The 19102-nt window shown below is 45.6% G+C and overlaps 1 protein-coding gene across 1 annotated transcript in view; it reads right to left on the bottom strand.

The window, feature by feature from the left end:
* Window positions 1-19102, bottom strand: part of ZMYM2 (zinc finger MYM-type containing 2) — an 893704-nt gene that overhangs the window by 732790 nt on the left and 141812 nt on the right. The window contains exon 2 of the mRNA XM_078658875.1: window positions 11471-12297. Within this exon, the coding sequence (XP_078515001.1) occupies window positions 11471-12287 (817 nt within the window). The 5' untranslated portion in view covers window positions 12288-12297. The remainder of the gene's footprint in view (window positions 1-11470; window positions 12298-19102) is intronic.

Genomic DNA, 19102 nt, shown 5'->3' with positions numbered 1-19102 from the left:
CAGAAACTTTTGACCACCAAAATACTGAAGAAAATTATTTCTATGAACTCTTGTGTAGGCTATGAGAAAAAAGATATAAAGCTAAAGAAGTGTATGCTAAGCCATCATCAAACAGATGCATGATGTACTTTAATACCATGGTGTCTTGTGTCAAATTATCCTTGCATTTATTCTCTGTCTCACCAGTGTATGAACCTGATCCGCTTTCCTATTTTGCACCTCCTTGCGCTACACCTTCTAGCTTCTTGAAGGACCTCCATGGCTCACCGTGGGAACCCATGTGGACAAACTTAGTCCGCAAAAATCATTCTGCAAAGCTGAAGGCTGTTGGCTCTGGTGGAATACCTGGCACCTTTGCTTTGTTAACAATCCCTGATGAGGTTGAAGTATCATTAACCAAACTTGTGCCATTTCCACCAGTTTGAGAACCATGCATGTCTGGTGCTCTGAGACGCAATGCGGATGAACACTTGTCTGTATTTGTTCAACACCATGGACACTTGTCTGTGTCTGTTCACCTCCACTGGTATCAATGGAATTTGAGAAAGGATAGGCATCCCCGCAGTCGTCTTTATTTGATCTCCCGAAGGGAGATTATTAAAGCTACATACAATAAGAAAGAATCAAGCAATATTATTTAAAAAAAATTACAGTATGTAAAGGAATAGAGCATACATTTTGAATCCAAGGACATCAAAGCTAAAAAAACACAACAAGATGGATAAAAAGTAAGATGCCAGGGACAAACGTTACAAAACAAGACCCACAACACTTTATAAAATGGAACATACAAACTATTTCATCAGAACAACATGCTTCTTCTTTTGGCTAAAACACACTTCAAGAAGTTAGCAACTGTGTGGCATACACAGTGGTCATTGAGTTGCAGCAGGTAAAATAGGGCAGCTTTACACTTATCAATTTGATGTCTTTGTAATAGGGCTACTAAACATTTCCTTGTGTAAAGCAAGTAAAATTGACAAAAAGAAGACAAAGTGTAAAATGGTTTGGCTTGAATGCCCATCACAGACAAATACAAATGGAATCCGAAGAATACTGGCCAAGGGGGAAACAAATTAGCCAACAGAAGGAGCCTAACCTAAACCTTGCCAGCAGTGTTCTCTCATACACATTAATCACGTATAATATGGGGCAGTAGTTGGCACCATTTGAATGATGAAATTATCTCGGACTGCTGGTTTATCCACTTACGTTAGTTCCCTAGTAGCTTGTTTATGCTTTAAAAAACAGTCCTGGGCCCAGTTTCTGTCTTTCTTCACAATTGTCTCAGGGTGCTCGAACAGGTGGGCAAATCCCAGCACAGCGAAACTCTTTGATATACTTTAACCACGGGATGGCCAAACCATGCTCACTAGATAAACAATCTCTAATGTCTGCCAGATTAAGTTTGGCTTCTTTCTTATACCAAATAGAACATCAAAGAGCCAAGGGTGCGGAATTAATAGTGTCTTGAACATATCCCAAGCCTAACTACAAATGTAATGGAAAATGCGGGGTAGAGAGGGACACATAGTAACCGGCGACAGAATGTATTCTCTTCCATCTGCATTGCAAGTGCAACCCTATATCCCCCATTCCATATGTAAAAATTGGTAAGCATTTCTGTTTATAGATCTCTAATATTGGCGCAATGGGTTTTTTGCTGATGGGCATTGCAAGCGAGGAAGTAGAACCAACAGCTTGGGTAAAGCGCATTATCCTGTTTTTAATACAGGTAGACCAAGTACAGCCCTCATCAAAGTCCAGTACCAGGTAAGGGAAGGAACTAACTCGGTCTAGTGTTTTGCCAGCAATATTGAGGGAGCATGTTTTCGTATTTCTGGGTCCACAATCCATAGCAAAGGTTTTCTTAAGATTAGTCTCCAAGCCCAGCTCTTTCACGAAACTGACTAACAAAAAATAAGCCTCTTGAGGCTGGCCGTCCTTGCCAGGAGCATCACATCGTCAGCATATAGGAGTGCTGCAACAGGCTTTTTCTCCACACACAGCACGCTTGCCCCAACCAATACCGGAGTTTTTTTCCAGCTCATTCGTGTAGAGGAGAAAAAGAATTGGGCAAGCACGTATCCTTGGCAAACCCCCGGCTTAATACTAAACGATTCTGTGCATTCAACAGCACTACAATATGCAACTGTTGCTGTAACGTCATGGTGAAGAAGTCTCACAAATGAAACCATCCCCTCGTCGAGGCCCATATTCTCTAAAATGGGACCACAGCTTTGTTCTAGATACGTGGTCAAAGGTGCTTGACAGGTCCATAAACGCCAGTGGTGGGGACTCCATTTACTTACTAGTATTTGGCCACAATTAAGTGAGGGTTGAGGCACTGCTCAATGGTCCCAAGCCCCCTTCTGAACCCATACGGACGTGGGGCAAGTATTCTACTTTTATTAGTCCAGTCAAGTAAACGATCCAGGACAACCCTTCCAATAATTTTGGCTGTGGAGTACAGGAAGGATATTGAGCAATAACATTTAACGTCGTGCACATTACCACTCCAACAGGGTTATTGACAGATCAAGCGACACCATCCAGTCCTGGAGCCTTCTTACACCTATCAATAATCGCTTTCAGAACCTCTTCCTCACTAAACTCCAGGTTTAAACCCAGTGGGACCAATGGCTGAAGTACAGACTCGGCCCCACTGTCCGGGGAGTACATTCCAGAGAAAAGCACCAGCCAGGCCTCCCCGGGATGTGAACCTTTAATTTATCTTGCTGTGATGGAGGAAACAAAACGGATCGCCTGGACTGGCCGGTATCCTTCTCTTTACTGCTTGCTGGTAGATTTTTCCTGATAGCTGTAATGGAGCTCTAATCTCGAAGGGATTGCTTTACGGTCCTACGTAGGGAAACGAAAGCTGATCTACATTCTTTATCAAACCATGATTTAACTTGGTGACGTGGCTGTGCATTAGCTCTAGACCGCTTCTCTTTTATCCTAAGAAAAAGGTTTGTAAAATGAGTTAGGATAATGGCCAAGTTGCAACTTACCAAGTTAAATCTATTCACCAATGCTGTGCAACTACAAACTACCTGGGCCATGATGTGCTTCAAGTTCGCAGTATGCCAGACCAATTTGCGCCCTGCATCCTATGTGTTTAAGACCTGGGGCTATGGTAGATTAGGCTTATTCGCGAATGGGGTCAATATTTGCACAGTGATCGGATTATGGTCGCTGTAGATATGGGCTATGACCTCGCTGTTTTTAGTGTTTGAGGACATGCTCCTGGTAGTGAAGATATACTCTATGGTCTATAGTGCTCCCTGCCCCCCTCCCTATAAAAGTTGGAATGTCACAGCCAGAGGGGTTAGCGATCATATTGACTAGGCCCCGTTCAGCCAGTAAGGGAAATAGGACCCGCCCCCAAGTGTCCATCGTATTGCAAACTGCATCACAAATAAAGGGTTCGAGAATAGAGGTGGTAAAAGCCCAAATTTGCCATTAAAATCCGCTGCCACCAACAGATTGAGGGGACGTTCTGCCCGAGCCTCTTTTTACACCAGCCTATCAACTACCGCAAAGAGGCCCTGGAAATTACATTCGCCTTTGCTGGAGAAATTATTGTTCTATAAATTCACCATACAAATGGGCATGGCCCTTGGGACTGCACTTCAAAATATCTTGGCACCTTGGGGAAAGCAAGTAACACCCACATATACAGGCTGCCTCCATAGAATGTGGTATACCTTGGGGATGGAACGCATACATGCCTCAATGACAAACTCTGAAGCAGCATTTAAAGAGGTATGGAAACCACTCCTTACCCTACTGTTAGCAGAATTCCATGAAATGACGTGCCCAAGATATCTCTGGCTTCTCTGGATAACAAACACAGGAGAGCCCCAAGATACACAATGAATCCTGAAACTAGGAAGAAAGTGGTAAGCCAGATCAGAAATAAGACACTAAAAATGCCAGAAGTGGGGTGGGGAGGGGAGGGATGGGAAATTGTTTAAATTTTGATTTTGTTTAAATTTTTCTGTTTTTGTTAAGTATGTCTTTAATAGAAGATATATTCCGCAAATACCATGCGCATCAGAGCATAAGATATCTGTAAAAAGTAGACATAGATTGTACTAAAGAATGTCTTAAATATGAAAGTGGGTATAAGAGATGGTGATATTGTGATTATGTTAATGACATTAAAAAAACAGCGTTAAACCTTAACTGAAAATTCACCATATAGATCTTAAATATATTATTCCAGCTAAAGGCAAAAGACGTGCGCCTCCCCCTGGTCCAAGAAAAGGGGAGAGATAGAACAGCCAATATTTACTTTAAACCAAGCTGCCAACCCCCCTTTGGCTCTTCCCGCTGGAGACGGTGTCGCTGGCCAACTAAAAACAAGTAAAACCATCAAAAGCAGTCTCTTTCTCGTCCCATGGGTCCTGCATAACGACTATATCATGCTTCAAGATAAAAATGTGCCAGTCTTCATTAAAATTTTGGGAATTTAGTCCTGCCATATTCTAGCTTAGAAATTTACTACAAGCATGAGCTAAACAACCTCTACCACTGCAACTATTGCTTCTGGACCTTTTGGGAGATTACTCTGGGCTGCACTGGTAATCAATTGCACAGCAATATTGTTATGTAATGTTACAAGAATTTGTATAGCGCATGTACGCCAAGCAGTTTCATGGAGCTAGAGTCAAGGGGAGGCTGCAACAGTGAAAGGATTAAATTAGTCATACGCCTGGGAGAACAGCCAGGTCTTTAGCGGTTTCCTAAACTGTGCCTAAGAGGTCTCAGACCTCGGCTCCATAGGGAGAGAGTTCCAAAATTGAGGGGTAAAGGCCGCAAATCTTAGATCCCCCATGTTTCTTGCATTTGAAGTATAGGATAACCAGCAAATTCAAGTTTTAGGACCCAAGGTCCAGAGATGGAACGTAGCGCTGAATCCTAGAGGAGATGAAGGCCTAAGAGATACACCACTTTCGCACTCCTCGCTTGGCCGTCAATCATTGTTCTCCAGCCCATCCAAGTCTGTGAATCTGTTATTAAGAGGTACAATCAGTTGGGAGGTTTCTGAGGAAAGCCTAGGAGGAACACTTTATGGCAGCTAACCCATCGACGTTAAGGTGTGATGTGGAAAAGTGCTTACAGAAAATACCAAATGGCAGAATCTTAACGAAGCTGGTTTTAATCAGCCCAGCACTAGCTTGTCTCAGGATCTCCATTACAACCAAAGGGTTACAAAGGTTAACCACAATATCATCCCCCTTGTACCCTTTTCCCAACCTGCCAAACCCTCCCACACGTCTTGCCAACAATATCGCTTTAGATATGTCCCCGTGGCCAGGCACGCTCATGTTCAACCACTGAATAGTTTTGTTCATAAGGCCCCTTCTATTTTCCAGGTTGCCACCTTTGAGTCTGGGAATGTTCGTGCAGGGAGCAGAGGCGTCAATCACAGGAAGCGTGTCCGTGCTGGAATCACATATCACAGATGGCTGGAAGGCTTGATTATCCCCAATGGGGTGGGCTTCGTTGATCTGGATGCATCGGTAGGAGCTAGGCCGTTATCAAAATCAGGGACTTGGTTATCTGCTGCCCCTCCACCCCTGTGACTGGAAGAATAATTTATAAGGGGGATAAGGGTGCACTGAGTATATTGAGAACAAGTGAATGCCCTTAAGGCTGGTCGTATTGCTATTTTGGCTTCCAATTGGACCAGGCAATCAATAATAGGTCCACAGTTTCACATACAATACCTCGCCTATGAGACAAATAAGCTGGGACCAGATGTTCTCGGTGGCAACAGATACTGGCACAAGTACCCCCTCGTCATTGCATGCATATTTCAGGGGGCCATTTTCACTTTTGCAGCAGGATATCTATTTTTTGTAATTTTCACGTATTTCCTTCCGTGCTTAGGTTGTGGCCAACTCTCTGGGTCGGACTCACGGTGAGGATCGCTTTCCACCATGCAGTAGAACTACGCTCAATGGCAATGGACTCCGCTCCCTTTCCTTTTGCTATAGGCACATCCCCGGGCAAGGCCACCATAACGTTAGTACATAGCCCTCATCCCTGGTAAGGCATCTCCATGTAAGCCAACAGACGGGCCTGAAGCCAATCTAGGCGTACCCAACCGGGCAAGTTCAAATGGAGTTTGAGCATTAGGGTGTTGCAGAGGTACTGCTAGGGCAAGCTCCTCAGGTGTACCAGCCTTATTTTATTAGTGACCATACCCACAGCCCGGGTTAAATATTTATCAATGGTAGAGAATGAGGCGGTGGAAGCACGCTAGTCGCACCAGGAGATCCCTTCTTTTTGCCCATGCAAGAGTACAGCAAGTAACACAGTTCAAAAAGTAGGGAGCGACCAAGCACCTCGGACTTACAAGCAAATGCACACGGAGGGGCAAAAAAAAATCCCAGGGCACTGCACTACATTCCAAAGAGCTGCTTTCAGTTAAGTTTGCAGATTGCCCACCTGACCCCAAATTGTGACAAATGAAGTACTCTCATCATGAATTGTAGTGAGCACGTATACAACACACTAAAGTTTACAAGCCCACCTGTATACTGGATTACAAGTGAATTCTTGCAGATTCCATAAGTTTCTATCGCAGACATGAAAGGAAAATGCATGATTTCAGACCAAGTTTACGGTTTGCGGGGCATTTTAGGTAAGAAAATCTTGTGGGATCCATGAATCGAACACCACCCTGGTAAACCCTGGTGGTGTAGTTTTAAAAAAAGTCTGATTCCATAGTTTGCAAGGGTGGCGCCACACCATGGCCGCAAATACCCCAATTGTTTATCTCTCAACATAGCGCTGTGGTCTCTTGGCCCACCACAATAAGTGGGGTGCTGCTCTTATCTGAAATAATGCAAGAAAAATGTATGTTTCTTACCTAAGTTTGAGGTTTGCAAAGGCTTCTGGGTAAAATTACCTGGTGAGAGCCACATATGTCAGGCATCCCATATAATCCCCTTGCTGTCTAATTTTGAAGAAAATGTACAGGTTTGGTAGATTTCCCTAGGTGCCGGCTGAGCTACGGTCCAAAACCACCAGTTATCCACACTGCAAAAAAAGGGTCATTTTTCAGTGAAAAACTTTAATATGTCCTTGTTGTGTTTGGGCTGTTCCCGGTTGCGGGAACTAGGCCTACCCATGCAAGTGAGGTACCATTTTTATTGTGGTACTATGGAGGGAATGTAGATTGTAGATGGTAGGAAATGTGTGGCTCCCTGCGAATTCGAGAATTTTTAACCTCGGAAATGTAAGCAAAATGTGTGTTTTTAGTCAAAGTTTAAGGTTTGCAAGGGATTCTGGGTGAGAAAAACCTGGTAAGAGCTACGCACATCACGACACCCTGGATTTCCCTAGGTATTTAGGTTTCATAATGTATTGGTTGACTAGGTTTCCTTAGGGGCCGCCTGAGCTAGGGCCCAAAACCCACAACTACTGACAATGCAAAAAAGGTATTTGTTTAATGTGGGAAAACGTGGTGTCCATGTTGCCTTTTGGACTGCTTTCTGTCTCAGGCACTGGGCCCACCCACACAAGTGAGGTACCATTTTTATCGAAAGACACATAGGACTATAGAAAAGTATACCAATTGGAGTTCTCTGCATTTGTGCTTTCCAAATGTAAGCCAGCGTGTAAGAAAAAAAAAAGACATTTGGAAAATTGCCCTCTAAATAACATGCTAATATGTGTATACTCAAATTCAGATATGTACAAATCACCACTGCTCCTAAACTACATAGCTAGTGCCCAGTGCAGAAATGCATAGGTTTCCTTGATATCCTTTTTCAGTCCACCATATGAACTGGTCTACTTGCTACACAATTAACAAGCATTTGCAATGCATTAGGTCTTGCATTTGCGAGAGTTTAAGCTATTGGCGTAAACGAAAATGCCTTTTATTTAGGTTTTAAAAACCAACACGTAAATAAAAGGCATTGTCATTTACAATGTCAACAGCTCAAACTCTCGCAAATGCGAGACCTATTGCATTGCAAATGCTTGTTTTTTTTTATAAATCCACCCAATTCAGACTATGCGCGGCTTAGTAAATTCTAAAAAAGATTTTAATCTTAGGAAATCTAGCTCTTTGTCTCTTCATTTCTTCCACACACAAATTTTGCAAGTTGTGTTAAGAAAAACAGCGGTATATTTGAGAATTGGCCACACATCTTTGGCGCAAACCTACACTTGCACCCACATTGGCAGTATTCAGCCCGATGAAATGCGCGTCTCAGTAGTCTACTGCGGAAGACTTCTGACATACCAGAGCTGGGCAAAAGGCTGAGAGGATTTCTGTGTTTATTTTCCATTTCGTCCGGGTTCCAGGAGAGTGAAAACTTCACTGCAATTTGAAAAGAAAAACTTTGCATGGAAGTGGGGGAAGGTAAGTCAAGGAACTACACAGAACTTTGTAGGTGAGAAAACAAAACGTTATAGGTGAGAAAACAAAACTTTGCACCACTCTGAAGGAGTACCCTAGTTCTGGGAGGTCAGTTCCTCTAGCACCATGAACGTCAGTGCGCCTCGTTGCAACTTCTAGGTGCAACTAGTTGTGGCATGAGCAAGACAACTCACAGTTACAATTTTGCATTTTGACCGTCCAGTACACAACTGACACCCCGCCCCACCTCTTCCATAATACAAATAAAAATCCTCCTTGTTTTCAAACATTTCATGGCTCCCTGAGGTGCCGCCGTTGCTGGTTGACGAGAAAGCGCTATTTGGCTTGTGGGAGGTAACATCAGGGTCACCTGACCGCAAGCAGGCCCGCATGTTTCAGTGAAGGTACGGCCACTCAGAGGATGAAATGCGGAGCCGGAACAGCAAGGAGGGTGGAAACAATAGTGCGCAGAGTCCGGTGTCGAAAGTACGCGGGAAGGAGAGGTCCAGTCAAAAGGATGGTGTCAGCGCCCCCTCCTCCGCCCCCCGTGTCTGCCCCCAGTTTGAGGACGCACATGCGTTCACCTGTATTTCAGCCCCAGTGTGGGGGGCTGAAACCTGACAGGGCGGAGGAAAGACAGCATTGGGCCTCCGGGGAAATAGCCAATTAATGCAATAAAAAACAAGCTGTGTCCACGTGCACATCTGTCCGCGCAGGCACAGCGAACAGGAGACAGGGAGGGACAGGAGATGTGCACACGTGAGAGCGGCATTGAATGAAGCCAGAAAGGAGACGCCATGCGTGCGCATAGCGACTGTCCATGCGCGCACATGGTTTGCCTCCCTTCCCTCACCAAAGCCACAACAATAGAGTCTCGACGCATGCGCTGTATTCGCTAGGCGAGACCTAAAAACCATTGAATGGTGCAGCTCAGCGGTTGGCTCCGAGTACCCCATGTTCGTGGAGAACCTACAAACCCTAGATTTCTCCGCAACCAGAAATGTGTAGCGGGCAAAATGGTATATTGCTTTTGTAAATTAGCCAGTGTTACAAAAAGTTACAAATGAAATTGATGTCCCAATCTGCTGTTTTCTTTTTAATGATTTTCATTATTTCTATATTTTAACAGCTCGTTTCTTCAGGAAAACCTTGAGGGATCTAAACACATGGCCCCTTGCCGATTTCATAATTTGGTCTACTTTCAGAAATCTATAGCTTTTCAGGATCACTCATAGGTTTCACACTGGTTTCCACCACTAACAGGAAGTGGGTTGAAAGCAAAAAAAGCTGAAAAGATAGTGACTTTAGCACATCTGTTGATGCCTTTTCTTTGGAGGGTAACAGACACTTTTTTTTGCAGAACACTCTTCCTTTTTGACCCCCATCCCAAAAACTCAAACGTTAGCTATATTTTGCCTATTTTCTCGGTCACCAACCCTGGGTATTTTTTTTAATCCCAAGGTTGTGGGGGAAGAACGTATGCACATTTGGTATGGAGGAAAAATGCCATGGAAGCCTAAGTTCAAACTATCCAAATAGCTAAGAAAGTGCTCATGACTGGAGTGGAGCCTCAGTAATTAAGGGGGAGGCGGGGGTTAACAGAGTCACTAACATTGTCTAGTTTAGCTAATCAGTGACATATGGGGACAGGTGCGTTTGCTATCAAACTAAATAACTTCCAATCCTATGGGCATATACCTTGGTTAAAGTCAAGACAATATGTTTATACTCCTCCTTTACTCAAGTTCTATATAAGTGATGGGGCAATAGAGATGTAAAAGATACTCTCCGAAGTTGGGAGAGAACACATAACCTTCATGTTTTATGCAGATGATATGGTAATAAAGGGCAGATATCATACATGCTGCAAAGAAGCCTGCCTTTTGGAGGGCTATTCGAAGGTCAGCAGTCTTAAGGTCAATTTAGAAAATGCCAAAGGTTCTTTGCTTTGTGCACAGAAATGACATGAATCCGTGGTTGCTAGACCCAGTTAAAACAGTTAGTTTCTACAAATGCATGGTCCTGAAATGTGGGCACTAATGCTAAGAAGTAAACAATTGGGACCTCGGCTGGTAGCCTCAAAGAAATCAATTGTTAACTAGTGGGATATTAACAAATGTCTTCAGGAAAAACGTTACTCTGGTGTGGTAATGCTTACTTTCACTTTAGGAGAGTTGGTGCGGTTTCCTGGCATCAAGCTCAACCTTGTTGCAAATGAATCTCCAGCTTTGGAGGAGGCTGTTACTCCTGTAGAACACATGACCAATTTAGGCAATAAGGCTGGAACTGACATTTGGCTCTGAAGAGAACAACTCTCTGGGAAGTTATTTAAATTGGAAACACTATTTGTGTACATTGCTCCTCATTGATATTCTGGAAATGATGGAGCAGAGGGAGAATGTTGATAACCAACATGAACTAGAAAGCAATTTAAATGCACAAAGTGTGTAAGCTTTAAGAATTATTAATGTAAGTAGAGACTAAGACAATCAAGAAATTTAGAGTGTATCCACTTGCTGATGCAGCTAGATTATTATTAGCCATATATAAAGCTGGGGTGAATCCAGGTGTCTATGATGTTCCATTTTGGAATATTGCAGTTTCCGGAGTTCACTTGTGACTAAAGGCCAAAAGAGATCAGTTTTGTTCTGTTATCTGGCATTTATTTTAAAACAGACACAACAACACACCATATTGCTTTATGTCCCATTGGAAAGTACCAAAAGAAGTGTTACATTTCCCGTTACTAAATGTACGTGGACTGACATCCAGGATACAATTTTGTGTGGTCTTAGAAGTCCATCTCTAAGGAGTCTATCTTATGTGAAAGCCTTATGTGCAACTTGTAGTGCTGTTGAAGGGACGTAGGCAATAAAATTGGCAGAGGCAGTCACCTAATATAATTTTTATATTGCATATATTTGTATTTTTTGCAAATTGTTGGCAAACTATATAATACAATTAAGGTAGTACATATAGTATACGATCGCCACCACCATACTTGCTAGAGCACCTGAACCACCAAAGCATGTACTCTCAGATTACCATAAATATGTTCGACAGCCAAGTTAAGTAAATACTCACCAGGATTATGGTGTGTAGTAGACTCTCCGTTCTGAAAAACATCTCCTGTTACATTCATTCTACCTGGATTAAAAGGTCCTACACCAGTCTTGGTCGGTGAAGTTAAAGATGGAGGATACGTTTGAATATTGATACCAAAATTATTTGACTGCAGTCCGTTGGATACATCTCCCAAATTGGAATTCTGTAAGGATGTTACATGTGTAATCATTAGGTTCATATCACGTCCTTCTGTACTTCCGAGGCGACCATCACTTACTGTGCTCATACCAGTCTCTAAAGTGGTGACATTTGCAATTCGGATTTCAGAGTCTGGTTCTGTGGTTATCCCACCGGCACCCAATCCAGCATTTACCTTACTCCTTGAAAAATTGGAAGAGCTGTTAGAATCTGCTATTCGCCTTTCATTAAAGCCTGATGCAATAGTATCTTGCACTTGGGTAGGCTCAGGCTCATCATCATCAATGATTATGGTCTCACTTATGCTTTCCCTCTGAGAATCAACGTCCTTCGGAGGAGGCCTTGATCTAAGGTCATGTATCTGAATCTCACCTATCCTAGAGGATGGAAATGTATTGCTTCGCTGATCTGATGTAACTGGAGGAGGAGGGTTCTGTGGTATTTGTACAGGTTCAATAAAAACAACATCATCGTCCTCTTCCACAGCAGAGGTATGATACTTAATAGGTCCAGAAACTATAGTAGGATGAGACGGTCCACTAAAAGAGTTTCCAACGTTTGACAGCCCAGTTGCCATTGCTGGTGTTCCCAAAAAAACAGAATGCTCTGAAAATCCTTTTAAAGCATTTGTGTCCATTCCAGAGTACCTGTGGTAAGGAGAGAAACACTCATATTAAACCTCTAACAAAAGAGCATATTTATTATTAAAAAAAATACAGCTTATTTCACTGAACAGATGTATGGCAGTTTTGCACGTTTGGTGCACAATGGGCAAAACTAAGCACTACAGTTCACTTGTGGGTAAATATTTTTTTACTTGAGATGTCAATTGCAATGCAGTTTTAGACCTAGTTGCAATATTGTGTACATTTCAAATATAGGCAAGCTTTGAAGAGTTTTGACTAAAAGGTTTACCATGATGTGCGCTCCATCCTGCTCCAGGTGTTTGGATTTAGCATTTATAAAGCTATGCTACACAATGAGGTATCGTGGCATTGTCTATACTGGTATTAAAGATCAAAGTTAACATGACTAAAAAATTACTAAAAGGCAAAGCCATTAGGTTTCGCCTGCCAAAAGAGTTCGCTGAATTCTTTGTTTTGCCAATGCTTGTTGCCAATGACTAACAGCATCAGCAAAAACAAGTAAAACAAAAAAGTCAAAGTGGCTGGTCCCAGTGTTAAATTTACACATCCATGCATCACCAGGTATAAGCACAAATACATCAATGCTGTGGTGGCTTTTGATTTCTTTTATTTACCATCCCAAGATGGCAGATGTTCAATCTTTTATTTAAAAAAAAAAAGAGACGAAGTAGTATGGAGAGCGACAGAAGGCCAGTGGGAGGTAAAAAAAAAAAAAGCTGAAGAGGATGTTGTGGTGGGGAAAGCTTGGGAGGATGAAGCAACATGAAGTGTGGGGTAAATAAACCAATCATGAGTAACTGGCTGACTGAAATCCCACTCTACGTAGTTGGTACTGTACACAATATTTCTATTAAAAACAAACCGTTCAAACTTAAGTTATGAGTAGGAGAGACCTAAAAGCTACTTAATGAGACTTTACTAAAAAAAACAAGCCTCTGCATTAGTCAACGGGTACATAATGAAAATCTGACGGGTAGTGGCTCAATATTTTTCAATAAGAAATGCACTGCTCACCAGGACACCTGCGTTACGCATTTGGTCATTCAATCGGTCCCTATGCATTTCTAAATTTCTGAATCCCATTACATATTTTTCAGGAGTTTGCATACACCATTCAAGAAACAATGGTTGTGCAACTCCCTAGTCACCCTTCACCATCACTGGGCCTCCTAGTTATTGTCCAAGGTGCGTCTAAAGTTCTTCAGACAAGTTCTCTGGAAAAACATTTCCAACATAAAATGTTCTGTGTGTGGCACACAATGCATACAGTATTACATTCTATATCACGTCCAGCAACACATAGTTTTTCATGGGTGCTCACTGGCTGGCTTCCATTCATGCAGAGCGAGTTCATACATTTCTCCTTTTACTACAAGCCTGTGGTCACACTACTTCTGGGTCGAGATACATTAATAGGGGGCGCTACACTCTGCTGAAAAAGATGTGGGTACAAAGATATATAAAATGTGCATGGCTTTATCAGCTGCATAGCAGAGACGCAAATGTACCAATTCCGGCCCCAAGCAGTGAAAGCATGGTGCAAATACCAGGTGACACGGATCACCAGAAACATACAAAATATGGTCTTGCACATAGACGGCCCTCCTGCTGCTCCAGCGACCACGCAGGATTAAAAAAATGTGCATCCCATCATATTCCTTGGCTGATATGACTTCCATAGTTTACAACACGCCCTGATAGTCTGCAAGGTGTGGCCAGAAAATAAGTATATACATGGGTGTGTTCAGATACGAGTCTGCAGCAACACCACAAGACACAAAATGCTTGATGTTCGGGGGCATGGCTTCGCCAGCGAAGATGGCGGTCGCGGTTTAATCGCACTCAGACCAGCCCTCCAATATCCTGCAATAATATCCTGCCTATGGACATCAGCTGCGGTGTGCCCTGCGCCAGAGAACCATAGAACACCCGAGTGGTTCTTTGACGTGAGCGGGAGACATGGAGGAGGAGCGGCGGCGACCAGAGGTCCGCATACTGTAGCGGCCTAGTAAAGGGACGGCCTGGGAGGAGCCGGGGCCTCCCGTGATTCGCCCGGCCGAGTAGGGGACCAGGACGACGGCGCGGCTGGTGGGAGTGCCGCAGGAGGGTCGGCGCCCAGAGTCCTGCGTCAGCACCTGACCCCCCCCCCCCCCTCTCTGGGGCTGTCACACTGGGGGAAGTCGGGACATGGCGGCAGACGGTGTGAGGAGGCGAGCACTGGTGGCAGCTTCGGGCTGCAGCGGCAGAGTCCCTGGGTGGGAGAGGCCGAGGAAAGGCGGCAGCCATCTTGCAGAGCCCCGGGGCGGCCGTGAGCAGCCTGACAAGCCTGGGGGTGTGGCGGTGGCTCAGGGGGTGCCAATATAACCCCCCTCATAATACTCTTAACTGCCCCGGCGGACACCCAGGGGCCCACGACTGTCCAGCCACCCGCTCAGGAATAACAAGAGTTTCGAGGCCGCCTGGCGATAGTGGTGCGCTGCGGGCATTGGATATTCCCCGACATGCCGCCCAGTGGCGCCCCAGAAGCAGCGGAGGGCGACGCAGCACAGCCCCCAGGCAAAGGTACCCTTGGGCATAACTGGTACAGCAGCATTAGCGGAGCCCCGGACATTGCCAGGGTCAGTGGAACCCATTGGTGGTCGGGTCGGGCCATAGAGAGGGGAGACCCTCCGTGCGTGAGACGAAGGTGACCTGGCGACCATCTTGCATGCCCCCGTGGCAGTCGCAACCTGCTGAGGGGCCTGGAGGGAGAGCCCATCGATTTGGGGATACGCCTCCTGGATATCGGGCTATTTCCACGCTTGGCCCCCTGAGTGGCCACCGCTGAGTGCCTGGGGAAAACATACTGTACGACGATGACACGCGATTAGGGTGGAGGAGGCCACACTAAGGAGGGCACAATTGACAAGTTTGTTGCGTCAGGGACTGCGGGGTCTCAGGGCCAGGTGCCAGACAATGTGGCGCTCATGGCGGCCATTACCCAGTCCAGGGACATGCTGGACGCCAAGATCGGGGCCGTGGGCTCTGATGTCATGCTACTGAGGCAGGACTTGAGCAATGCAGTGGAACGCATCACGGGGACCGAGACCCGCATATCGGAGGTGGAGGATGACGTCACGACATTAAAGAAGAAAGTGGCAGCTATGGAGAAGATTCAGAAAGGTCTGGCGTTGTGGGCGGAGGATGCAACAACCTTCGCTTTGTGGGGTTCCCGGAGGGATGCGAGGGAGATAGCGTGGAGCGTTTCCTGACACAGTGGCTGGAGGGCTGGGCCCCCCCAGATGCCATTTCTCGCTGCTTCGTGGTGGAGCGGGCCCACAAGGCCCTCATGCAGAAGTCTCCGCAAGGGGCCCGCCGGCGGCCCACCATCGCCAAGTTCTTGAATTATATGGACCGCTACACTATTCTGAAGCAGGCCAGAGCTAAGGAATCCCTCACCTGTGATAACGCAAGCATCCTCATATTCCCGGATTACACGTGCCTGGTGCAGCAGCAGCGACAATCCTTTCTGGCGGCCAAAGCACGCCGCCGAGATCTTTAGCTCCAATATGCGCTGTTGTATCCAGCCCGCCTTAGAGTAGTTTACCAATCTCGCACGTATTTCTTCAATTTCTCCGGAGGAAGTCTTTAAATGGACTGAAGAGACTGTGCGGGTGCGAGTCCACACACCACCTTTCAGGGAATCAGACTCATCGTCGAGTGAGGTGGCCCGGAGGGGGCCCGAGGCCAACGGAGAGGTAACAGGAGATCGAGGTTCAGGGGTCGCTCTCTGTCCAGCTCCGCCCTCCGGCAGCGGGGTTTGTCACCAGAAAGCCAGGCTTAGGCAGACTGATTAGTGGGTTCGGCAGGGACTGGGACTCTAGAGACTGTGTTTTGATGTCCAAATAGGCACATTTCTTGGGCTGAGAACCAGGTCACGCAGTGGTGGGCAGGAAGGGGTAAGGCCCGAGAGTTATAGGTGGCTAGTTGGGGATCCATTGGAAGATATGGTTCATGTCCCCCGGTTGGGCACTTGGCTCCTATCCGACCGCGACAGATACTTCCATGTTTGTGAGGTATGAGGTGGGGTGGGGGGGTAGGGGCTTTTGGGGCTAGGGCTTGTTCTATTTGTTTGATTGCGCGTCCATGCTGGTTGCTTGCAACTCATCGTACACACCAGGGTACCCATGCACAGGCCACGAGGGCATAAGTCTTTGGATATGTCTGGCACGAAGATGGAAAGGCAGATAACCCCTGGTTCCCTGAGCGCAGTTAGTTGGAATGTTCGTGGGGCACTGGATGAGGTTAAGCGAGGGGCCATTCTTCATTATGCCAAACGAGCTGGGCCCGACGTGCTCCTGCTCCAGGAAACACACTTGCTGGGTACTAAAGCCCTATGCCTACAGCGGTATGGATACCTTTACATATTTCATTCAGGTTTCACACGGGGCGCAATGAGCGTAGCGATATTGATCCACCGCAGAGTCCCCTATACGCATGAGAGACTTTGGTCAGACACACAGGGAAGGTATGTCTTTATACAGGGCAGAATTGGGGGCGACGTCTTGACGCTGGCCAGCGTGTACGTTCCATCGCCATTACAGTGGTCTTTAGTGGAACAACTTCTAACACTGTGGGGGGATATGCCGGATACACTCTGTTGTAGGGGGGACTGGAATGATGTGATGGAGCTGGGTCGGGAGAGATTGAGGAGCGGGGATGCTGCTGTGGTGGGAGGATCCCCTAACAAACTACACTCCCTGGTAACGGGGCTAGACTGGGCGGATGTATGGAGACACCTACATGACCTTCGCCAGGAGTACACTTACTTTTCCACAGCACACGACTCCTTCTCGAGGCTAGACTACATATTTGTTCCCAGGGGGCTAGTGCACAGAGTGTTGTCAGCAGATATTATGCCCAGAGGATTGTCAGATCACTCGCCCATTGCTCTCACATTCCGGATTGGCCTGGGGTGGCAGCCACTTAGATGGCGTATGTCGGGGTGGCAACTGCAAAAGGAGGAATACAGGGACCGTTTGGCTAAAGAGATAGATAATTATCTGGTTGTTAACGTGGGGTCGGTCGAATCCCCAGCGGTGCTTTGGGAGGCAGTGAAACCCACGCTGCGAGGGGTAGCGGCAGAAGGACTTGGTGCGTTGGGAGCCAGAAGTGGAGGCGCTGGAACGCAGGGGTCGGGAGGCGGATGGAGGCCCGGCCAGACATCAACTAGTGTTGGCTCAGCAACAATATGCAGCACTGCTGATGGATGAGGCTCGTCAGGCTTGGCTGGCAAGGTGTAGTAGGGTCTATCAATGGGGGGGATAAATCAAGCAAGATACTCCACCGCCTGTGCCAAGGTACCCTGCATGCCCAGCCTTTGCCACATGTCCTGGACCCTGCGGGAGCACGGCACGGATTCTTGAGCCCCCGGCTATTGCAGAGAGCTTTGCGGCATATTAGGAGGACCTATACGTGCCAAAAGAATGTCTCGCAGCTGCGGTTATTACAAAGTTCATTGATGACCTTCCCCCTAAGACAGTCTTGGATGAGGTGCGGGACCAATCAGATAGGCCTCTGTCGGATGATGAGTTGGGTACGGCCCTGGGGGAGTTGAATCCCAGGAAGTGCTGGACGGGGAGCCAGTGTAAAGCTCTGATGTCCTCTGATGTGGTGCGTCCCTTAGGGATGTTCATGAGCAGTCTGACAGCGGCGTTTTGCAATGATTACAGCTTCCTCTCCTGTGCCTTGTCAATTCTCACAGAGCGCGTTGCAGTAGTCAAGTTTGAATAGAAAGAGCCACTACAACGGTCTTTTGGAGTTTATATGCAATGAGCGGGAACATTTTCCTCAATGTTTTTAAGAGGAAGAAACAGGAGGAAGTTAGCTGGCTGACTTAGGCCGATGCTGCTTAATATGTTGTCTCTATATTGCACACTGTACATTGCACTCTGCACTCTAACTTGACTATCATATGGAAGAGGGGGGGGGAATGTTTTTCTTGGTTTCCTATTTATTGAATATTATATGCTGCTCAATGTATACTTTACACAATTGAGAAAAGTGAAGGGATGGGGCATCATCGTGATTATACTTTACACAATTGGCAAAATTTGCACCATAGGGTATTGGTCTAATATTTGCGTGATTTGCATGATTGGAACGACTTGTATTTTAGCTTGCAACACAGTATGTTTTGGTCGCTACCGAGAATACTTTAGCCTGTCTATTGCTATTAGGAAAAGAAATCTCTGGTTACTATCCAGAACTGCTGCTCATATGCGTATTATGCGCATATGGCACAATTTGCACTTTAGTTTGTATTTGTCGTGGTAAGATATGTACCCACTATTATCATTTAAATCTTGGGGTATTATTTTTGGTCCATGCAAGTAATTTTCTCCTATTTTAAAGATCTATCATGAATTGGAATAAATTGGCAATTCTGTCCTTTAAGGCGAACGGTTTAAATAATAGACGTAAAGCCTGTGCAGTAGAAAGCTGGCTGAAAGGTCATCATCCTGATGTGATCTTTATACAAGAGACATTTTCGAACCTTATTAGAAGTCAGTAAAATTTTTAAGAACTGGGCAGGCTTCTACTGCGCATCTGTATCAGGTATAGCCCAGAGGGGTGTGGGCATCTTTCTAGACAAGCACGTTTAATTCCATGTTGTAGCATCACACTCAGATCCGGGTGGTAGATGGACGTTTCTTCACAGGAAAATAAACCATAATAACATATTTTAAATGCTTTCTCAGATCACGCCTTAATCAAAATAGAAATTGCTGTAGGAAAGGCAGATGAAGGCGCATCCAGAAGGTGG

This window comes from Lissotriton helveticus, chromosome 8 (assembly GCF_964261635.1).
Source record: "Lissotriton helveticus chromosome 8, aLisHel1.1, whole genome shotgun sequence".
NCBI classification, from domain to species: domain Eukaryota; kingdom Metazoa; phylum Chordata; class Amphibia; order Caudata; family Salamandridae; genus Lissotriton; species Lissotriton helveticus.
The sequence above is the reverse complement of the archived record's forward strand: the minus strand, read 5'-3'. Positions and strand labels throughout refer to the sequence as shown.